This window comes from Procambarus clarkii, chromosome 7 (genome assembly GCF_040958095.1).
Source record: "Procambarus clarkii isolate CNS0578487 chromosome 7, FALCON_Pclarkii_2.0, whole genome shotgun sequence".
NCBI classification, from domain to species: Eukaryota; Metazoa; Arthropoda; class Malacostraca; order Decapoda; family Cambaridae; genus Procambarus; species Procambarus clarkii.
The window spans coordinates 16,293,570-16,314,671 of NC_091156.1; the positions used below are offsets into that span (position 1 = coordinate 16,293,570).

The 21,102-nt window shown below is 49.3% G+C and overlaps 1 protein-coding gene across 5 annotated transcripts in view; it reads right to left on the reverse strand.

Annotated features, from left to right (window-relative positions):
* LOC123761409 (6-phosphofructo-2-kinase/fructose-2,6-bisphosphatase) overlaps positions 1-21,102 on the reverse strand; it is a 274,084-nt gene that overhangs the window by 95,539 nt on the left and 157,443 nt on the right. For all 5 annotated transcript variants that reach the window (XM_045747431.2, XM_045747432.2, XM_069313301.1 and 2 more), the window contains one exon: positions 18,008-18,111. In XM_045747431.2, the coding sequence (XP_045603387.2) occupies positions 18,008-18,111 (104 nt within the window). The remainder of the gene's footprint in view (positions 1-18,007; positions 18,112-21,102) is intronic.

Consider the following 21,102-nt stretch of genomic DNA (forward strand, 5'->3'; position numbering starts at 1 on the left):
CCCAAACGTTCCCAGAGGAACAGGAAACGGGCAGAAAACACCAGAAAAGCAAAGAAACGACAACAGGAGAATACATCCCCTGAAAAAAGGTGAAAAACTCACTCCAGAAGCTCATTCGCACACCCAGGCGCATGTAATTACCTAAGTGTAGTTACAGGATGAGAGCTACGCTCGTGGTGTCCCGTCTTCCCAGCACTCTTTGTCATATAACGCTTTGAAACTACTGACGGTCTTGGCCTCCACCACCTTCTCACTTAACTTGTTCCAACCGTCTACCACTCTATTTGCGAAGGTGAATTTTCTTATATTTCTTCGGCATCTGTGTTTAGCTAGTTTAAATCTATGACCTCTTGTTCTTGAAATTCCAGGTCTCAGGAAGTCTTCCCTGTCGATTTTATCAATTCCTGTAACTATTTTGTATGTAGTGATCATATCACCTCTTTTTCTTCTGTCTTCTAGTTTTGGCATATTTAATGCTTCTAACCTCTCCTCGTAGCTCTTGCCCTTCAGTTCTGGGAGCCACTTAGTAGCATGTCTTTGCACCTTTTCCAGTTTGTTGATGTAAACAAACAGCAACGCCGCCCTGGTGGCCACGCCGGGAAACGACAGACAAAAATGGCCGCCAGAACAGAGGGCTGTGACCGACACTAAATATACGAAAACACTCCAGCAAAAGTGGGAAGCAAGCAGATTGGATGGGCGAAAAACTCCGCCCAAAAGCAGAAAACCCAGGAAGGGGCAAACCACCCCAGAACTGCTAGCAGGCATCCCCCACAGCCCCGGGGCAGAGCCATCCTCCAAGCCCTCCGCCCTTAAAGAAAAGGAAGAGTCCATGGGAAAGGCAGCAAGAAAGGGCCGCTGGTAAGACCCAGAAACCTTGGCAGGAGGAACAGGCTCGAAAACCTCCGTTCCCCAACCCGAACGGGGCAGCCCCCGAAAACAGCCCGAGTCTCGGCCCCAACTAAACCCCGCCCCTATCCCGAAACCCGCAGACGGTCCGGAGCCGGGAACAGGGAGGGAAAGGGGCGAACAGCACCTAACCAAAACGGGGCGGCCTCGGGGCATCCGAGTGGGAAACCAACCTAGCATGTTGCAGCAACCTAACCTAGCTTACAACACGGATGCCTGTACTCTGAACAGTAATAACATCAGGAGAGGACTGGAGAACAAGCAGAGAATCTCTCTCTCGTAAGACTCCGGGTCAAGGTGTCAGTGACATAACAGGCAGCATGACGGAGGTAAAAGTGGTGACTGTCACCTGGAGACAAGGGCACAGCAACCAACGATCCCGTACATGACGGGTTGGAACCCGGAACACACATTCAATAATCCCCCGAGCCCAGACAGGGGTTTCCAGGGCCCGTAGGCTGACTGCTACGGGAAGCCCGGGCAAGGTGTTGCTAACCAGTTAAGAAACCCAAAAATAACAAGAGGGTAGAGGATAGCACTGAGATCCCCTGCGACGTGCACAATCATGGGGGCCTAGCAGAGGGCAGCCAAACACTACCAGTGGAACTATAGCCACACTAGGCAGACCCCCACCAGGCATGAAAATAAAAACAAAAGAAAAACCCTGCAAATGTACACCGTCTCCAGAGGCAACAGGGACCGGTCGCCGAGTAGGTGGCAGGTTGCATAACACCTTGACGCCCTAACCAGCACAATACCAATAACTACCCAGGGCCAAACAAGGGCCCCCAGCCCCAGCTGGCCCAAAGGGCGAGGCAAATGCCGAGCAGCAAGAACCTCTACGGGAATGGTTCCCGAACGCCCCAGGGAAGATAACCCTGTTACGCAGGGGCAGTACTCACAGGGCACTTAGGGAAGTCAGCCACTAAGCGCATGCAGCCCCGGCACTGATGAGGTACTCTTGGCCACCGCACAATGTAATGATCTGGGGCTCAGCTCATTGGTTCTCCCTTCTCCCCTCTTTTCCCTCTCCTTCTCCCCTCCTTTCCTTCTCCCTCTCCCCTCCTTCCTTCTCCCCTCCCCTTGGCCGTCATTCGTCTCCTCCTCTCCCCCCCCCCCCCTGTCGCCCATTTGTCAGGGTCAAGAGGTTGACCTGAGGGTAGGGTGGTCGTGGATACCTTGGCTTCTCCCACTCAACTTCCCCACTCAGATATTTCCCTCTCATCCCCTCTCATCCCCTCTCTTCCCCTCTCACCGGCCTCTTCCCCATACCAGGCAGAGTCAAATGTCCCTACCCTTGATCTTAGAGGAGACAGGCTTGAACATAAATTATCAGTTTTGTAAACATTGCTCGCAGGTGTACTGGGGCCCCATAGAGGCGCCTTGTCCCCCTTCTCTTAGCTGGGGAGAGCTGACTCAATCTTCAGGAATTCATGTAGCTTTCCACGGCAGATCAGTGAAGGTGATTGGCCTGAGATAAGGGCCAAGTCCTTATTGGCCCTAGAGAGCCAGACCTCAGGCCTACGTGTTAAATGGTTGGCCATTGCCAAAATAATGGGTGGAGCCCTGGGGCTGTATTAGATGGTGGGAGGAGTAATCCTTCCCAGCAATAAGTTGGAAAAACTAAATTTCATCAGTGTGTCTTGGGAGTGTATTAGGAACAGGGCCGCAAGCCCGTATCCTCGGGGCTGAGGGCAGCCATCAACATCGTGGCCGTAGTGCGGGTATTTAAGGTATAGTAGCACTTGAGTTTCGTGTCCTCAATAAATATCCATTGTGCCTCTAGGAGAATAGAGTAGGTTATGTGTTTCAAATTGTCTTAATTTACATGTTTTCATAAAATAAATTGTATAGCTTGTCCAGTGGTATTCACTTAACTCCCCTTTGATATATTTTGCTACTTTGTCATTTTTAGGTGTTGTATTGGAAGCCCCCATGTTCTCCTACTATTAATAGATACTAAAGTTGCCCTTGGATTCAGATAAGTAACGGGAATTAAACAAACTAATTTTCCAAAATTTATTACTGAAATTCATATTACCCGGAGTCCCATGGTTACTGATTCCTTGCCTTCCTGGGGGATCGGTGATAAGACACATTCAGGTATGGTTGGTCGGGAAGGTGGTGGCAGTGCTTTAATGGTTTTTATTTTATAATTAGTAATAAGCGAATAACCCTTGTCCTTGGTGAATCTTCCTCATTTAATATTCCTCTTATATACGTGGCAGTCCAGTGAGGGGTCATGCTGGACTGTAACAGTGTTAAGCTGGGGTATTGAGTGAAGAGAGACAGAGAATTACAACAGAGAGCGTACAGTACGATTATGAGAGATCACAAGATAACAGGATTAATACTGGGGAACATTGGGTTATTACAATAGAGGCCGCGGTTATTACGACAGGGTAAGCGGTCTTTACAATGGTAGCAGCGGTGTTCCAATAATTTCTTGACGATTATTGAGGCCTCACGCGCCTGTCCGTTCGGTTATGCGGTGTGGTGAGAGTGCAGCCGGGGCCCATGAGATAGAGTCGACGGTAATCCTATGTGGTGCGATTCGCATAGAGTAGGCGATTCTAGGGTCGTGCGGGGCTGGGAAGTTTAATTATATACAGTAAGCGTATGCGCTAATCAGACAGTTTAGCGTGGAGGCCGCCTTGGGTGGTTGGACAGGGTGTTATTTACTCGACCCTCTGCAACTACGGACAAGGGTGCTGCGTGGTGGTTTTCGCAGCAACAATTCTAGGTGTCGAATTGTCGGGGCGGGGAAGTATTAGGACGCTAATTATTATCCCCAAGGGCGTGGTAGGCGACCCAATCGCTAGATTTTTACGGTACAGCCATGAAGGTACCACGAGTTCACTGAGGGATGGCCTAGTAGATTCTCTAGCAACGGAATAACGGTGGTGTCGGACAGTTAGATCCGTCGGTTGTTCCGCTATCTAGTCTAACCGTTGACCGCGAAGGACAGGATTATTTGGTACTGTCGGCATCTAGGTGGATGTGGTTACCTAGGCTTGGAGAAGCGACAGGGCGGGCCGGGACGGGACGGTTATAGGTTAAATCGAGATTTCCTTAAGTACTAAATTAAGTTCCCTGTATATTAAGTTTCCTTTCAGGATAAGTATCCCTTCGTTAGTTAAGTGTTCCCCTTGTTTACGTAATTCTCATATATGTGTTATTATTTTTTCTAAGTATTTGTTTTACATGTTTTAAGTCGGGAATCTTTGTTTTCGTATTGTGCAGTATTAATTCTTTGAGGGAATTACTAAAAGATGAGTGGTTTACTGTGTTCAAGTGAAGTGCGGTGTATAAAGTGAAGTCAGTGAAAGAATTGAAATCAGTGAAATCGTGGAAAATTTTTGTGATGACATTTTTCAAAGTCGCTTGGAAAATCTCAATTTCGGAATAAATTCTAGTTTTGTGCCTGGCCATACGACATCGGGTCGTCAGTGTTAATTCAAGTGTGCAATTAAAGTGATCCGAGTGCGAACTTTGAGAGACCAAAAGTCGAATTTTGGTCATTTAAGCGAATTAGCGTTGGGACTGAATTTTCTAGCGGTTTTACTCAGCGCCCAGTGTGACAGCGCCCAGTAATTGTTTGCGCTCAACCAAGTGTCTAAGTGTCTCGCGAGTAGTATATTTAGTTCAAGTGATAAGCGAACTACACGTCGGTATTTAATTTATAATTTTCAGAAAAGAAATACTTGGTTAATTAAGAATTAGTGCGGAGACAACTTTCTGAGGATTAGGCTTCGTGACAGTGAGCGCACTTTCAATTTTTGTACACTTACCAACGTGTCCAAGTGGTTAGCGAGTGTTATATCCCGTTAACGTAACAAGTCAACTACGCGCCAGTATTTAAATTATAATTTTGGGAAATTATTTACTAATTTTTACTTAAGGTTCAGCGCGACTCTGTCTGTAGCCGTGAGCATCGCAGATATCAGTGTATATTTCTCAGTATTCTACAACACAACCGGCGGTGAACAAGTGTATGCTATGTAAACATCGAGTTCATGCAGTAACGTAAATACTTAATTTAACATTAATTTGGTAACTAATAATACTTATAATTAGGTCCGAGCGCCGTTGTTAGTGTCGGGCGTTACGGAATTAAAAATAATTGTTGAAGATATAAAGTCATTACAACAACACAACACACGGCAGTGAACGCCACACAACGCAAACATCGCCTAGGAAACTGAGGCCAGAGAAGCGTCTATCCCAGTTGACATTAGCTTACGAACTGAAGCTTGGCAGCCAGTGCGGTAGGTCCAGGGCTGAGAGACAACTGAGAGACAAGGTGTGGGAGCAAGCATAACAGCCAGGGACACTGAGCCCAAACCCAAGGGCCCAGACCCAAAACAGACAAAAAGGGAAACCCGGTGTAAAATCAACACCCAAACGTTCCCAGAGGAACAGGAAACGGGCAGAAAACACCAGAAAAGCAAAGAAACGACAACAGGAGAACACATCCCCTGAAAAAAGGTGAAAAACTCACTCCAGAAGCTCGTTCGCACACCCAGGCGCATGTAAACAAACAGCAACGCCGCCCTGGTGGCCACGCCGGGAAACGACAGACAAAAATGGCCGCCAGAACAGAGGGCTGTGACCGACACTAAATATACGAAAACACTCCAGCAAAAGTGGGAAGCAAGCAGATTGGATGGGCGAAAAACTCCGCCCAAAAGCAGAAAACCCAGGAAGGGGCAAACCACCCCAGAACTGCTAGCAGGCATCCCCCACAGCCCCGGGGCAGAGCCATCCTCCAAGCCCTCCGCCCTTAAAGAAAATGAAGAGTCCATGGGAAAGGCAGCAAGAAAGGGCCGCTGGTAAGACCCAGAAACCTTGGCAGGAGGAACAGGCTCGAAAACCTCCGTTCCCCAACCCGAACGGGGCAGCCCCCGAAAACAGCCTGAGTCTCGGCCCCAACCTTCCCCCTCCCTCCCCGGGAGGGGGAAGGGGGAGCCCCAGACCTCCCACGCCGGCTATCCACCCATCAGTTTTGAGGCTGGATGTCAAAACACGCGAAAAACCGCCGACTGGAGGGAGGGAGGGTTGCTGGGGAGCCTCCGGGTCTCACCCAGAAAATGGCGTTTCATTACATTCAACGCTGGTTTTCTGGGGGGAGCCCCGTCGGCTGCCCGGAGCTAACTACCCACAGAGGAAGGTCAAAGGGACAGAACCGGGAGGAAGACACCACGCACCCCCCACAGAGGCGAGACAACCGGCAGCAAACGCCAACCCAAGGCGCCACAGCCCGAAAAGTCCCGGGAACAACACGAGAACAACGAGCATCAAGGCAAGGCACCCCCCACAGAGGCGAGACAACCGGCAGCAAACGCCAACCCAAGGCGCCACAGCCCCGAAAAGTCCCGGGAACAACACGAGAACAACGAGCATCAAGGCCCCTGCACGAACACCAAAAATCCATGCCCGAAAGACCGCAAGGCCACGTCACCCAGACGGCAGCGAGAGCGGCGAAGCCACGAACGCCACAGGCATGAGGGAAGAACACAGGCAGCTTAGCAGCAAGAACATGGCTGACCACCTGGGACACCATCACTCATGAACCGGGAAGAACAGAACCGGATCAACGCAAAACGCGCTCCGGAAGCAAACGCCGTGGCACGCAAACAACAGCGGAGGGCCGCCACTGAACACAAAACACGACACACCCCCAGCCCTACCAACGAAGCACCAACAAATCCTGGACCCCTCCAGAACGCAGCAGCCCCACCCTGCGCCAGAAAAGATGGAGACTGCTGCCACCGAACAACCAAAACGCTAAAACCGAAGGAGCAAGAAAACTCAGCGACTCGACCCCAAGAGGCAAAGGCCAAAAAGGAAAGAGCCGACGAAAAAACACACCGGAACCGAAGGGGCACTACCAACCGAGGAGAAGACAGAGCACGCTGACCAGAGACCAGGATGGTGCAAGCGGCACACGAACAGGCCGGAGGTGAAACGACGCACAAGACAGCTGACTAATGGTGCAGAAGCAACACCAAGACCGAAAGCAAGCTGAAGCAGCTCCGCCAGCGCCGCACGAAAAGAGGCGACAGTATGTGGCAAGACGACGGCCCCCAACCCACACCAGAAAACCAAGCCGAGAGTAAACCAAGCTAACAAGAGTAACCACCTAAGAAGGGACAGGAAAAGGAAGGACCTCCAAGATACTCCATACTGCCGCCAAGAGAAGCACGCAGGTGGGACACCTACCACGAAGCCACCTGACCACCAAACGGAGGCGAGACCGCGAGGCAGAACATAAGCAGCCCCGACAAGGCCCCTCTGAGCCCAGGAAAAGGCGGAGCCGCGGGAAGATCTCAGGTGCGACCACCGAAACCCAGGCGGCACAAGGAGATGGAACGTCTGCCGAACAGAAAAACTCCCCAAAGCATGCAAGCCCGCCAAAAGTTCAGAAACGACGGGTCCGACGCGAGACATCGCAAGACCCCAAAAAAATAAAAAAACCAACCGGCAGGGCAAGCTAGGAAACCAAAGAAGGCGGAAGGGTCGGCGCCAGAACAGTACCCGAACCAAGGGGTACGAACAACTGCAATAGACCGAGACAAAGAAGCACATCACAGGACACAGGCTGAAAAATGCCCAAGAACACACGCAGAACACCCCTGCTGCAGAGGAGGCAGGAAGAAAGAGCAGAAGCACAAAAACCCCAGGAAAACAACCAGGGGTGGACAATCAGGCAGGGACAGAAAACCCCCACGCAATCCCCAGGCACAAAACAGCAGCAAAGTGCCACACCACAACCGGACACAGGAACAAGGACACGCCACCGTGAAACACGGTACCAATGCACACGTGCAGCAACAGCAACAGGCACCACTGTAACATGTAAATAGCAACTCCCTTCTGTAAAGGCAGAGAACGGAGCAGGCAGACCCCAGACAGGGCCAACGGAGACACGACAAAACCCCGCAGGCCCAGAAACCTGCACCAGGCGACCGACGGCGGAGAAACCCCGCTCGATACCTGCTGGATGAGGTACTGGGAGCTCTTTTATACCTCAAGCCCGGCCAGAGGGTGGCCCACCAGGCAGCTGCTAGGAGCAGTCCGCCGGCCCACATACCCCCACAACCAGGATGGGCCGGAACTGCCATACGAAAACAGGCCAGTGCGCCCTGGAAGTCCACGGACGAACCAGCAAGAAGGCTTATACTCGCCAAGGCCCCTCAAGTCAGCCCCTCCTCAGCCCCGGGAACCTACACGACAGGTCCCGGGGCCGAGTCGTTCCCCCAAAGCCCCGGCCGTACCAGAAACCGGGGCAGCCGTGAAAACACTAAGGAAGGGAGCCCACTGGCAGACTCATACAACACGACTGGAGGAACAGGTTCAAATGCCCCCGTCACTTCCCCGGAAGGGGAATTCCCCGAGACTGCCCGAGTCTCAACACCATCAAAAACCCCGCCCCGAACCTACAGACAGTAAGGCACCAGATGCAGGCAGGAAGGGTGATCCAGGGGAAAGACAAGGGGGCGTGGATGGAACCGAAGCAACCAACACCCCCAAGTCCCAAAACGAACTACAACGGGGCAGCCCCGGGGCTCCCGGGGAGGAAACCACGAGAACGTTGCCACCACCAAGGCTCAAGTGCAACGCCCCTGCTGCCCGCACCCACTTTGTCAGCACAACTGGGTAATCGAGCCACAACGAGCAACCAAACTCGCAGGACTCCGGGTCGAAGGTGTCACCGACCCCACAGGCAGTAGACGGAGGCAAAACAGAGAGTCACCCAGAGACAAAGGGTGAGAGCAACCCTCAAACTCGCTGGAAGCGAGGGGGGGACTCTGGGGTCACATCCATCGGACCCGCGCGCCCCCAGGGGTTTCCCAGGGTCCCGAGCGTTTACTATAAGAGGACTCGCGTTCAGGTAATCCCAGGCAGGGTACTGCTAACCGGCACCCAAAGCTACCAAACAACTTTCTAAGAGCTGAACCCCCGGGACGTGTACACTCACGGGGACCTAGCAGGGGGTACCACCAGAAAATACTCAGAACACAAGGGACACAAGGGGCAAGAACGAAGGCAGACCCCCCCACCAGGTAGATAAACAAAAAGAAAAAGAAAACCCCGCAAGAGGACAGCGTACCCAAGCGGAACAGAGCCAGCCGCTATGATTGGTAAAGACAAGCTGCACAGTACCCTTCGCCCACCAGTGCAAAAACTGCCCCTTACTCTAAGGCGAACAAGGGAGACAGAACATTCGAGCGCACAAAGAGCGGCCGAAAACCAAGCAGTAAACGGCCAAGCAGGGGCAGGGCCCAAGGAACTTGTGGAAGGTGGCCCCAAGCCCCAAGGGCAGTACTTACAGGGCACCTAGGGAAGGAAACCCTAGGCGCATGCAGCCCGAGTACTGGAGAATCACTCCCGGCTCACGCACCACCTAGAAAACAGACACCACACTCTAGGTACAGTGCTGAAACAACCACTGGAGCCGGAGCACATAACCGGTGCCTATAGCATCAGCCGAAGAACTGATGGGTGGATAGCCGGCGTGGGAGGTCTGGGGCTCCCCCTTCCCCCTCCCGGGGAGGGGGAAGCTGCGCAGACAGCGGCGCGGTGACGTATGACGTCATACTAGTTTCCTTGTTTTCTGTTAAAGAGTTCTATCCACTACTTCGGCTTTAGGTAGCAATTTTCACCAAAATAGGGGTTTGTTTTGGAATGCTTACCTTTCTGGATGCTTGACCCGGTCGATGGCAGACATAGAATGCCTCCTACCAGACGGGGGTTTCTATAGGCCATTGCTCCCCTTGCCTCTCTGAGGGGGCCAGGTTCTGGCCGTGGTCCCCGGTAGGCCCTAGAACTCCATACACATGACTGATGCCAAAGTCTGACATTAGCTTATCAGCCGGTAAAGCTCCGGGGAGCCGGCGGGACTCCCCCAAATTCTTTTTTCTTCGTAAAATGATCAATTCCCTTCCCTGAACATGTCTATGGAAAAATAAATACCAAATTCCACTTACTTTGGCTGTGGGGACGTGGACAAGTTGTGCTGTGACGTCATCAGGGCCTGGTCGCCTGTGCGTGAATCGCCCAGACACGGTCGCGCGGGCCATTCAAGCACCGGGTGTTGCCACAAATATATTTTCAATTATTTGTTTCATGTATTTCCAATGCGGTTTTATTTCTTTTTTTTTTATCGTATATGATGCATATTTGTGTCCTTTACAATATGTATACAGTAGAACGTTCATAATGTTCCATGGAACTGTGATACATGAGTCAGTAATGTGTCCACAATAAATGTTTATTGTCGCAATATTACCTGTTAAAAATTCACTAAAATTACAATATGTACAGTTTCACACACTATTTACACAGTAACACACTGTATTACACACTCAGTACTTCGAAAGTGAGTAATAATCAACGAAGTAGTCCATGGTACACAGCGCGACTTCACACTCAGTGCACCAGGTACAGAAAAAATTTCGCTTCCTGTTTCTTCATTCTGTGTGCTTGCAAATTACGCACTCATATGCACCCTTGGCATAAGTACTTGTAGGTTGTATGTTGCCAAGCTTGTAAAGTATAAGGTAGTATTGAAAAGATTATAGGAAAAGATCAATTTGTAAGGTAGTCTTGAAAAGATCGCTTTGTATGGTCCCACACAGGAAGAGATTCAGCTTGCCTCAAAGAGTGTCCATCAGTCAGAAAGAGATTCAGGTTACCTCAAAGAGTGCCCGTCAGTTAGGAAGAGATTCAGGTATTCTTGAAAATATCTATGGAAAACACCACCATGGAAGCCGCTAACAATGTTCATCTATGCTACTTGTATCAGATGCATCATCACTGAACGCAGAAAACAATTCATCTATGTATTATCTAAATAAATTGGAGATAGCATAGGATTGCAAGGGTGACGCTCAGAGCTACGCTTGCTGTATCGTCCTCATAGGTGCTGTATCACTTGCACCCGACCTTTGTGTTAGGTCCTTATTGCGCCTAGCTTCACAAATATTATGACCCTTATATTCTTCAAACAATAAGGTTTGAATTTCACCTACAGAGTGTTATCTTTCAACACCGCATCGGACAGGTGTTTGAGAGCCAGAGGCGTGTGCACCACCCATGGTTGCTCATTCAGTACTAACCCAGCCAGCAGCCCTAGGGCATTCTGGGAATTTTTTCCAAGATGACTGCCTCTCACTGGAGGTCCTAAGAGTTCATTTCGTACACAACCAACCTCGTACACATTTAGAATGGGTACCGAAAAATCAAAAATAGTTTTCTCGGTTGGCGCAGTTTCCCACCGACCGAGAATACTCGGTTGGCGCTGTTAATGGTTAATGAGGAGCTGGCAGAATTCCTCTGTCAATCAGGCAAAAATCGCCAATTAAAAAAAAAATTAAACCCCCGATACCCGACAACAGCAAACAAGAAGTCATAGAGAAATGTGGGCCGCCGCATGACAGTTTAACACTTTTGCTCGGTAACGACTCAGCATTGCGTCGTTTTTTTAGTAGAAGCATTTCCGATAACGACACAGCATTGTGTCGGCGGAGCCAGTGGCAAATTGGTGGCGGCTTCGGGAGAGGCGCACCGTGGTTTTGGATATTATATGCATATACTCCTGTAGGGAATTTCATTGTGAATACAGTGATACCAAAATGAAAGACCTAGGACCAGAATTGAGGCAACAAAGTTGAAAACAGTACAGTATACCCATTATATTAGTGCTCACTGGGATTACGCTCCATCACTTTCTCTGTTTGCTGTGGGTGGTACACCTGGCTTTTGGACTTTATATTTGCATATACTCCTGTAGGGAATTCTATTGCGAACACAATGTTACCAAAATGAAAGACCTAGGACGAGAATTGAGATGTCCAAAGTGAAGAGTGCATACATTTTATTGCTCTTGCGCGGTTCTGGGTAATACGCTCTTACTTTCTCACTTTCTCGCTGGGCTTTTGGGCTTTATATAAATTTAGTCTTGTAGAGAATTCTATTGCAAACACATTAATACCAAATTGAAAAACCTAGGATGAGAAATGAGATGACAAAGTGGAAAAGAGAATACACTTTTCAGTATTACCATGCTCTAATGTAATGAGAGGTGCCTTGGGGTGGTGCAGTGCTCTCTTACTGGGCTACTTTCATCTTGTCAGCAGGTGGAGTGTGCTGCAGCTTTTTACTTTATATGCATATACTCTTGTTGGGAATTCTATTGCGAACGCAATGATACCAAAATGAAAGCCCTAGGACGGGAATTGAAGTGACAAAAGTGAAAAGAGTGTACACATTTTATCGCTCTTGCGCGCTCCCGGGTAACACGCACTCACTTTTTCTGTTTGTTGTGGATGGTACGCCGGGCTTTTGGACTTTACAGTATCCACTCAATTTAACGGCCTCTTTTATACCGATCTGCCGGTAATAACGACCGGTTTGGGAGACCGGTATTTAGAGCCTTATATAACAGTCTAGCGGTCGATATTACCGAAGGTCGGTAATGGGTTTGTCTTGGCATCAGAGGGTCCTCACATGGCAAGCAGGCCGCCTACCCCTTTCATCCCCTCCCTCACCCTCACTGCACCTCTTCCCCCACACCCTCACTTTCTGCCTCCCACCCCCCCCAAGACCCTTCTGGGAAATGGCTCAGTAGACAGTCAGCCAGCCAGAGACAGCCTGGAGAATCTCCATCTAATACAATAAAGTACTGTATTCATGAAACAAGTATTTTATAACTTTTTATTATCCTAATAATATTACTAAACAAAATCTGTAAGCAAAAATATATATGATGCACATTCAGAATTTAATTAAGAAACATCTGGTTAACTGGGTTAAGTATGTTAGGCTTATCAGTGAGCCGGTCCCTTCTCCACCACCGACCCACCGACACCCCCCCCTCCCCCCCTCCTCCCATTCTTCCCATACACACGCTGTCTCTGCTTCCCTTCGACAACTATCACTCCATCCCTCTCTTCCTCTCTTTTTCCCTCCCTCCCTCTCTTCTTCCGTCCCTCCATCCAACCATCGCTCCCTCCCTGCCTCCCTCCTTCCCTCCTTCCCAGCTCCCTCCCTCCCTCCTTCCCGCCATCCCTCCCCTCCATGCCTTCCTCCCTTCTTCCCTCCTCTCCCCTCCCCTCCATCCCTCCCCTCCATGCCTTCCTCCCTCCTTCCCTTCCTCCCTCCATCTCTCCTCTCCATTCCTTCATCCCTCCCTCCCTCCTTCCCTCCATCTCTCCCTCCTTCCCTCCCCTCCATCCCTTCCTCCCTCCTTCCCTCCATCCCTCTCTCCTTCCTTCCATCCCTCCCTCCCTCCCTCCCTCCTTCCATCCCTCCCTCCCTCCCTCCCTCCTTCCTTCCATCCCTCCCTCTCTCCCTCCCTCCCAGCTCCCTCCCTCCATCCAACCATCCTTCCCTCCATCTCTCCCTCCCCTCCATCCCTTCTTCCCTTCCTCCCTCCCTCCATCCCTCCCTTCTTCCTTCCATCCAAACATCTGGTTAACTGGGTCAAGTGTGTTAGGCTTATCAGCGAGCCGGTCCCTTCCCCAGCACCAACACCCCGTCCCTCTCATACTTCCCATACACCCACTCTCTCTGCTTCACCTCAACAACCATAGCTCCATCCCTCCCTCCCTCCCTCCCTCCATCAATCCATCTCTCCATCCATCTCTATCCTACCATCCATCTCTATTCTCTCCATCCCTGCCTACCACCCAGCCTCTGCCTGCCTGCCTGCCTCCCTCCCTGCCTACCACCCAGCCTCTGCCTGCCTGCCTGCCTCCCTCCCTGCCTACCACCCAGCCTCTGCCTGCCTGCCTCCCTCCCAAGCTCTGCCTGCCTCCCTGCCTGCCTCCCTCCCAAGCTCTGCCTGCCTGCCTCTCTCCCTGCCTACCACCCAGCCTCTGCCTGCCTGCCTGCCTCCCTCCCAAGCTCTGCCTGCCTGCCTGCCTCCCTCCCTCCTTGCCTCTCCCTCCCTGCCTACCACCCAGCCTCTACCTGCCTCCCTTCCTCCTTGCCTCTCCCTCCCTGCCTACCTCCTAGCCTCTCCCTGCCTGTCTGCCTACATTTCAGCCTCTCCATCCCTGCCTGCCTGCCCATCCACCCACCAGTCAGCCATCACTGACACAAACGAGTGCATTTGGAGCCGACATGGTGCACGGATGTTCCTTGATTGTGCCGATATGTCCAACAAAGTCACAGAATGAATACTCCAACCTCTTGACAAATCAAAACAATGTGCCGTGAATCTGTGACGTCACAGGGTAGAAGGCACAAGAGTGGTGGACCAAGTGGCTGTCTGTATAAAATATATCTTACCTGAATGTTACTTGAAAAATTACCGACACTTAACTTTGGAAATACCAGAGCTCCGGAAATAACGACCAGGGTACAGCCCCATATAGGCCGTTAAATCGAGTGGATACTGCCTTTAGTCGTGTAGAGAATTCTATTGTGAACACAATGATACCAAATTGAAAAACCTTGGACGAGAATTGAGGTAACAAAGTTGAAAAGAGTATACACATTTCAGAATTACCGCACGCTCCTGTGAAACGCTGAGGCCCACCCGGGGTAGTGCGGGTCTCGCGAGCGAGGTGCAATAAAGTGTTAAGTAGACTGCGCCAGCCAGAGTGCTATAAACATCAGCCGATAAACACTCCCTTACCTAAGGCAAAGCAGAAAGCCCTAAACCCCCTCTTGACCCTAAGGGCGAGAGCAACCACAATCAAGGAAGTCTCCTAATGGGGCATGTTACCCGAACGCCTGAAGGGAACGTTTGGGTAACGCATGTTATCTTGAGGTTATCTTGAGAGAATTTCGGGGCTTTAGTGTCCCTGCGGCCCGGTCCTCGACCAGGCCTCCACCCCCAGGAAGCAGCCCGTGACAGCTGACTAACACCCAGGTACCTATTTTACTGCTAGGTAACAGGGGCATAGGGTGAAAGAAACTCTGCCCATTGTTTCTCGCCAGCGCCCGGAATCGAACCCGGGACCACAGGATCACAAGTCCAGTGTGCTGTCCACTCGGCCGACCGGCTCCCCGAATGACCAGATCCCCGAACGAATGTTACCCGAACGCCGGAAGGGAATGTTCCGTCAATACTGGATCTAATATTCACCAGGAAAGAAGAAGAGATATTTGGCATCCAGTGCCTTCCTCCCTTGGGGAAGAATGATCATGTCCTATTAGAGATTAAATATGCTTTGAGATATAATCTAGAAGAAAATAGGACAGTGAAACAATTGTTAAACCCGATTTCAAGAGAGAGGACACTATGGGGAACTTGTAATTTTTTTAATGCATATAATTGGACAGACTTGTTGCTAGGCAGGGAAGTAAATGAGATGTATGCCAAATTTTGCAAAATATACGACGAAGGCACACAAACATTCATACCAAAACAAAGATGCAGGACCAGAAAACAGGATTGGTTCAACAGAAACTGCAAGAGGGTCAGAGACCTAAAGACACAAAAATGGAATCAATATAGGAAGAGGCCAAACCCCCAAACATTCCAGCGATATAAAGATGCGAGAAACAATTACATGGCAGTGAGGAGAGAGGCAGAAAGAAATTTTAAAAAAGGGATAGTGGACAAATGTAAAACAGAACCAGGCCTATTTTATAAATTTATAAACAACAAATTGCAGGTAAAGGATAATATTCAGAGGTTGAAAATGGGAAACAGCTTTACAGAAAATGAAAAGATGTGTGAAACATGAAACAAAAAGTGTGTTTGAACAAAATGAAATCTTCAGGGAACTAAACACAATAAGAATTCCAGACAACAACTTAGAGTACATAGAGGTGTCTAGAGACACAGTGGAAAAAATACTCAAGGAGCTAAGTAAGAACAAAGCAGTTGGCCCAGATGGAGTTTCACCATGGGTTCTGAAAGAATGTGCACCTGAACTCAGCATTCCACTTCAACTGATTTTTCAGGCATCCCTGTGTACAGGGGTCCTAGCAGATGTGTGGAAAAGAGTAACATAGTTCCAATTTACAAAATTGGCGACAGGGTAGACCCCTCAATTATAAACCTGTATCATTGAAAAGTGTAACAGTTAAAATTTTGGAAAAAATAATTAAAACTAAATGGGTTGAACACCTGGAGAGAAAAGATATAATATCATATCATCAGTATGGTTTTCGATCTGGAAGATCCTGTGTAATAAATTTACTCGGTTTCTATGATCGAACCACAGGGATTTTACAGGAGAGAGATGGTTGGGTTGACTGCATCTATCTGGACCTAAAAACAGCTTTCGACAGAGTTCCACATAAGAGGTTGTTCTGGAAACTGGAACATATAGGAGGGGTGACAGGTAAGCTTCTAACATGGATGAAAAATTTTCTGATAGAAAAATGAGAGCAGTAATCAGAGGCAATGTATCGGATTGGAGGAATGTCACAAGTGGAGTACCACAGGGTTCAGTTCTTGCACCTGTAATGTTCATTGTCTACATAAACAATCTACCAGATGGAATACAGAATTATAAGAACATGTTTGATGATGCTAAGATAATAGGGAGAATAAGTAACTTAAATGATTGTCATGCCCTTCAAGAAGACCTGAACAAAATAAGTTTATGAAGCACCACTTGGCATATGGAATTTAATGTAAATAAATATCATATTATGGAATGTGGAACAGAAGAACATAGACCCCACACAACCTATAAATTATGTGAGAAATAGTTAAAGAATTGTGATAAAGAAAGAGATCTAGGGGTGGTTCTAGATAGAAAACTATCACTTGATGATAGAACATTGTGAACACTGTCATATAAAGAACATTGTGCGAGGGGCCTATGCTACACTTTCTAACTTCAGAATTGCTTTTAAATACACGGATGGTGAAATACTAAAGAAATTTCATGACTTTTGCTAGACCAAAGCTAGAATATGCAGCGATTGTATAGTGTCTATATCTTAAGAAGCACATCATCAAACGGGAAATGGTGCAAAGATGTGCAACTAAGCTGCTCCCAAAACTGAAGGACAAGAGCTATAAGGAGAGGTTAGAGGTATTAAATATGCCTCTAACAAAAAAATCAGAGGCATTTTGTTAGACATTAAAGATGCCTCTAACAAATGACAAAAATCCCAGAACAGGAAATTGAGGCCTGAGGTGACGTCCGACCGCCAGCACCATCAGTCAAGAACTGGATGGTGGGTAGCTGGGCTCACCCGAGCCTGCTCCCCCTCAACTCGGGAGGGGGGGAGGGGGGGCTAGTTTGACGAAGTAGTGCTTGTTTGTTTTCTTTACAGGGAAGTTCTTTTGCTCTTTTGAGGACATAGGTCACATTTTTCAACCGGACAGTAGTCTGTTTTGTTTTGCCTACGTTTGTAGGTGCCTTCCCTGGTAGATGGCAAGCATGATATACTATAGACATGATAGATATATTATAGACGTGGTGGCAGACATGATTAAAATTCATAGGCATTTTTATCATAGTGCAACTGCTCTCTGCACCTCTTTAGAGGGGACCAGGTTCTGGCTCATGGTCCTCGGTAGGCCGAAAAGAACTCCGCGAGTGATGGCACCTAGTAGTTTGACAGTATCTTGAGGTTATGTTGAGATGATTTCGGGGCTTAGCGTACCCGCGTCCTGGTCCTCGACCAGGCCTCCTTTTTGTTACACATCCCCAGGAAGCAGCCCGTAGCAGCTGTCTAACTCCCAGGTATCTATTTACTGCTGGTAACAGGGGCATCAGGGTGAAAGAAACTTTGCCCATTTGTTTCCGCTTCCAATGGGGATGGAACCCGGAACCTCAGCACAACAAATCCGAAGCTCTGTCCACTCATTTGTCAGGCCCCTGTCAGTATATCAGCATTGTAGCTACAGGCAGCCACAAAAGCTTCCCCCAGAAAACCTTCATAGTGTAGAGCAGGCATGTCAAACTGCGGGTCCTCCCGATTGCCATATGGGGTCACATTTATGCTATCATGAGGACCACACACACAAAAACTAATTGAAGTCATTTAGTAAAAATTATTGCAGAATATGTTTCTATAATATTATATTATATACCAAATTACAGTATCCTTTATGCGGGTCGCAGGTGTGCTTGCAAAAGGCTGCATGTTTGACATGCCTGGTGTAGAGGATACATACCCTAGCAAGGTAGATGGTGCGAGGTGTGACATGAGTGTTCATCAGGTAGTACACAATGCGGGCTTGAATGTGGCCTTCATGTTTATGAACAACAACTTTCTCTCCTGTAAAAGAAAGGATTTTGGGAGAACTTCCAATTTTATGCTTATAAAACTGACAAATTTGCAGCTGTCAAACAAAAAAAAAATGAACTGGAAACATCCCCTTAGCTTCATATTTGAATGGTTTGGGAGAACTGAAAGATTATATTGATGATTACAGCCAATTAATACAACAATAACAAATGGAATAAACAAAAATCCAGTGTCTGATATAATTAAATACCTTTTCTGTGGGGAATTACTAATCAATTAATAATATTTTTTTTGTACAAAAATTCAAGCAGAAGGATGTGCCTGACAGGAGGGTGTGTAATTCACCCCAGCAAATAAGGTAAGACTAAGTCAGAAAGGTAAGGAGGGGACAAAAACTCCTCCCCTGCATCAACAACCCCTGCTTAGAAGGCACAAGGGCCCAAGCATGGGCAAAAGGAGCCCAAGCACTTCAAGTGAACACCCCCCCCCCCTGAGCCCAGGGGAACCCCCCCGACAAAGGCCCCGGGGGCATAGCCCTCATCCACACCCCCTACCCTTGAAGAAAAAGTGGAGTCCAGGAAAAAGCTTCCAAGAAGGGAGTCTGCTGAGTCAACTCAGAAGCCCTGGTGGGAAAATCGGTCCAATCACCTCCGTGTTCAAATTGGAATGGGCAACACCCGATGCCATCCGAGCCTCATCCCAAATGAAAACCCCCTCCCGACCCCCAAACCCACAGCTGTTTGAGAGCCGGAAACAGGAAGGTAGGAGCAGGGCGAACTACACCCACCAGGAAAAGAAAACAGAGTCTGGACGGCACCAAGGTCGAAGTGACCAATGGCCCCAAATCCTGGTGCTCAAACCCAAGCAAGGCAACTCCGGGGCATTCAACCGAGCAACCAACCTGGCCCATTGCAATAAGGAGAATCAAGCATGCAACGTACCCACCACCCCTGAGATCATCCGACAAGGAATGGGTAAAGTGAAGCACAAGCGGGGAACAAGTCCCTTTAGACTCCAGGTCGAATGTGTCACTGATCCAACAGGCAGCATGATGGAGGGAGAACGGATGATCATCTCTCTGAGGCAGGAGCGACGAACAACCTTCAACCGAGAGAGAACTCAGAAGACACATCCGAGCCCACTGACGTTTTCCAGGGCCCATAGGGCGAGTAAGCCCTACGGGAAGCCCAGGCACTAGGGCTAGGTAAGCCGGTAGAACCCCGTCTGTCCGCAGGCAAACTGACCATCAGTAGCAGCCGTGAAACCTCAGAGGCAACAACGGAGGACCACCAACACAACCTAGGCTAGCCTAATAAGAAGCTAGGCAGACTTCTGTGAACAAAAAGCAAATACACTATAAAAGAAAAACAAAACCTCCAAAGTATACATGGCACCTTTCCCTGACTGCGAGGCCGTCAGGGTTGATGCCATCAAGCAGGACTGGACGAGGTGGGGTTACTTGTACCTCTTCCCCCAAGTCCAGCTGTTGCTCCAAGTCCTGGCTCACTTGGAGACTTACCAGGGGAAAAGTAGTCCTGGCCTCTTGGTGGCCGGCCCAGCCTTGGTTTCAGGTGCTGCTTGCTCAGTGTCTGAACCCGAGGGTCTTCCCGCGGTTCCGTCTCTTTCAGGAGATCGGTCCTTCCTGTTACAAGGCTGGTTCACTCTTCTCCTTTAGTCTTCATTTCTGGTGTTTCTGACTCGAGTCTATCACCATTTGTATGGGGCGCAGGTGGCTTCATTATTGGTCTACCATCTGCGTGCTTCGTCTCGGCAGCAGTATGAGGTTTCCTGACGTTCCTTCCGGTTTTCCTACCACTTCGTAGGTGTACTTCGGTCTCTGATAGGGTTGTTTTGTCCCTTACTGTCGTGATTGTTTCAGGACCATCATCTTATGCCGAATACTGTCACCTCCTATTATGCAGAGTCGCTCCAGCTTGCGTTCGGTATTGATGTTGTGTGTGCTCCATTCCGCAAGTTGTCTCGTGCGTTGTTTCACCTCCGGTCTGCTCATGCGTTGCCTAAGCCTTCCTGGTCCTTGGAGCAGGTGCTCTCTTTCCTCTCTTCCCCTCGGTTTGTGGTGGTCCCTTCGGTTCAGGACTGTTTGTTTTTCAGTCAAGAAGCAAAAAGCTGCGAAACCCCATCCCGCAGGAGCGGCACAAACAGCTTCAACAATACAGACGACGCACGCACCGCCGAGGGCAATGCACCAGACCTAGAGGCAGCCCCAAGCTCCTCCACATCCAACTCAAGCCAATCCGAGGACAGCTCGAGGAGGGAGAAGAAATGCAGGGCCGAAGCCAGCAGTCCACGTGTACACAAATCCTCTGCGACCAATGCAGCTGAAAAGGAAGGAACCTGTACATGAAGCTGCATCACACCAACATCCCACAGAAGGGCAGGGGCAAACAAACATGCATTGAGATGCTGAAATTCGCCCCCCCTCCCCCCAGGAAAACCTGCAATGTCGTCTGAGTGGAATGTCTGCACTCAATCGCGCAGAACCAATAGAACGTATGCCAAGCCTCCAACGAGAAGAGCGGGCAGTCTGCTAACCAGCACGATTCCGGAACTTCACAACGAATCCCATATGAACATGAAGATCATGGACATGAAGATTTTCCATCACGAAATCATAATCCGGGTCGCTCCGGAGGTAAGCCACAAGGGCTTCCCGCACCACATGTGATGGTATGCAGAAAGCCGAAAACCTCCGGAAGGATGGGACCGAGGAACCCATGGGATCACGAAACTGAACCCAAAGAGGGTAGACACCAAATCCAATTTGTACACAGAGGGAGCGAAAGAGAACTTGTTACTCTCCTTGTAACACCAAGCCCCGCTCCGAGGGTACAAAAACCCAGGCGTGGTCTAACGGGGCCCAACGCCCCAAGTCAACCCCTCGTCCGCCCCCTTCAGTAGCTTGGGTGAACTGAAGTACGTACAAAGAACAAACGTCACACGACTCCGGGTCAAAAGAATCACCGACCCAACAGGCAGTATGGCGGAGGCACAACAGGTGAT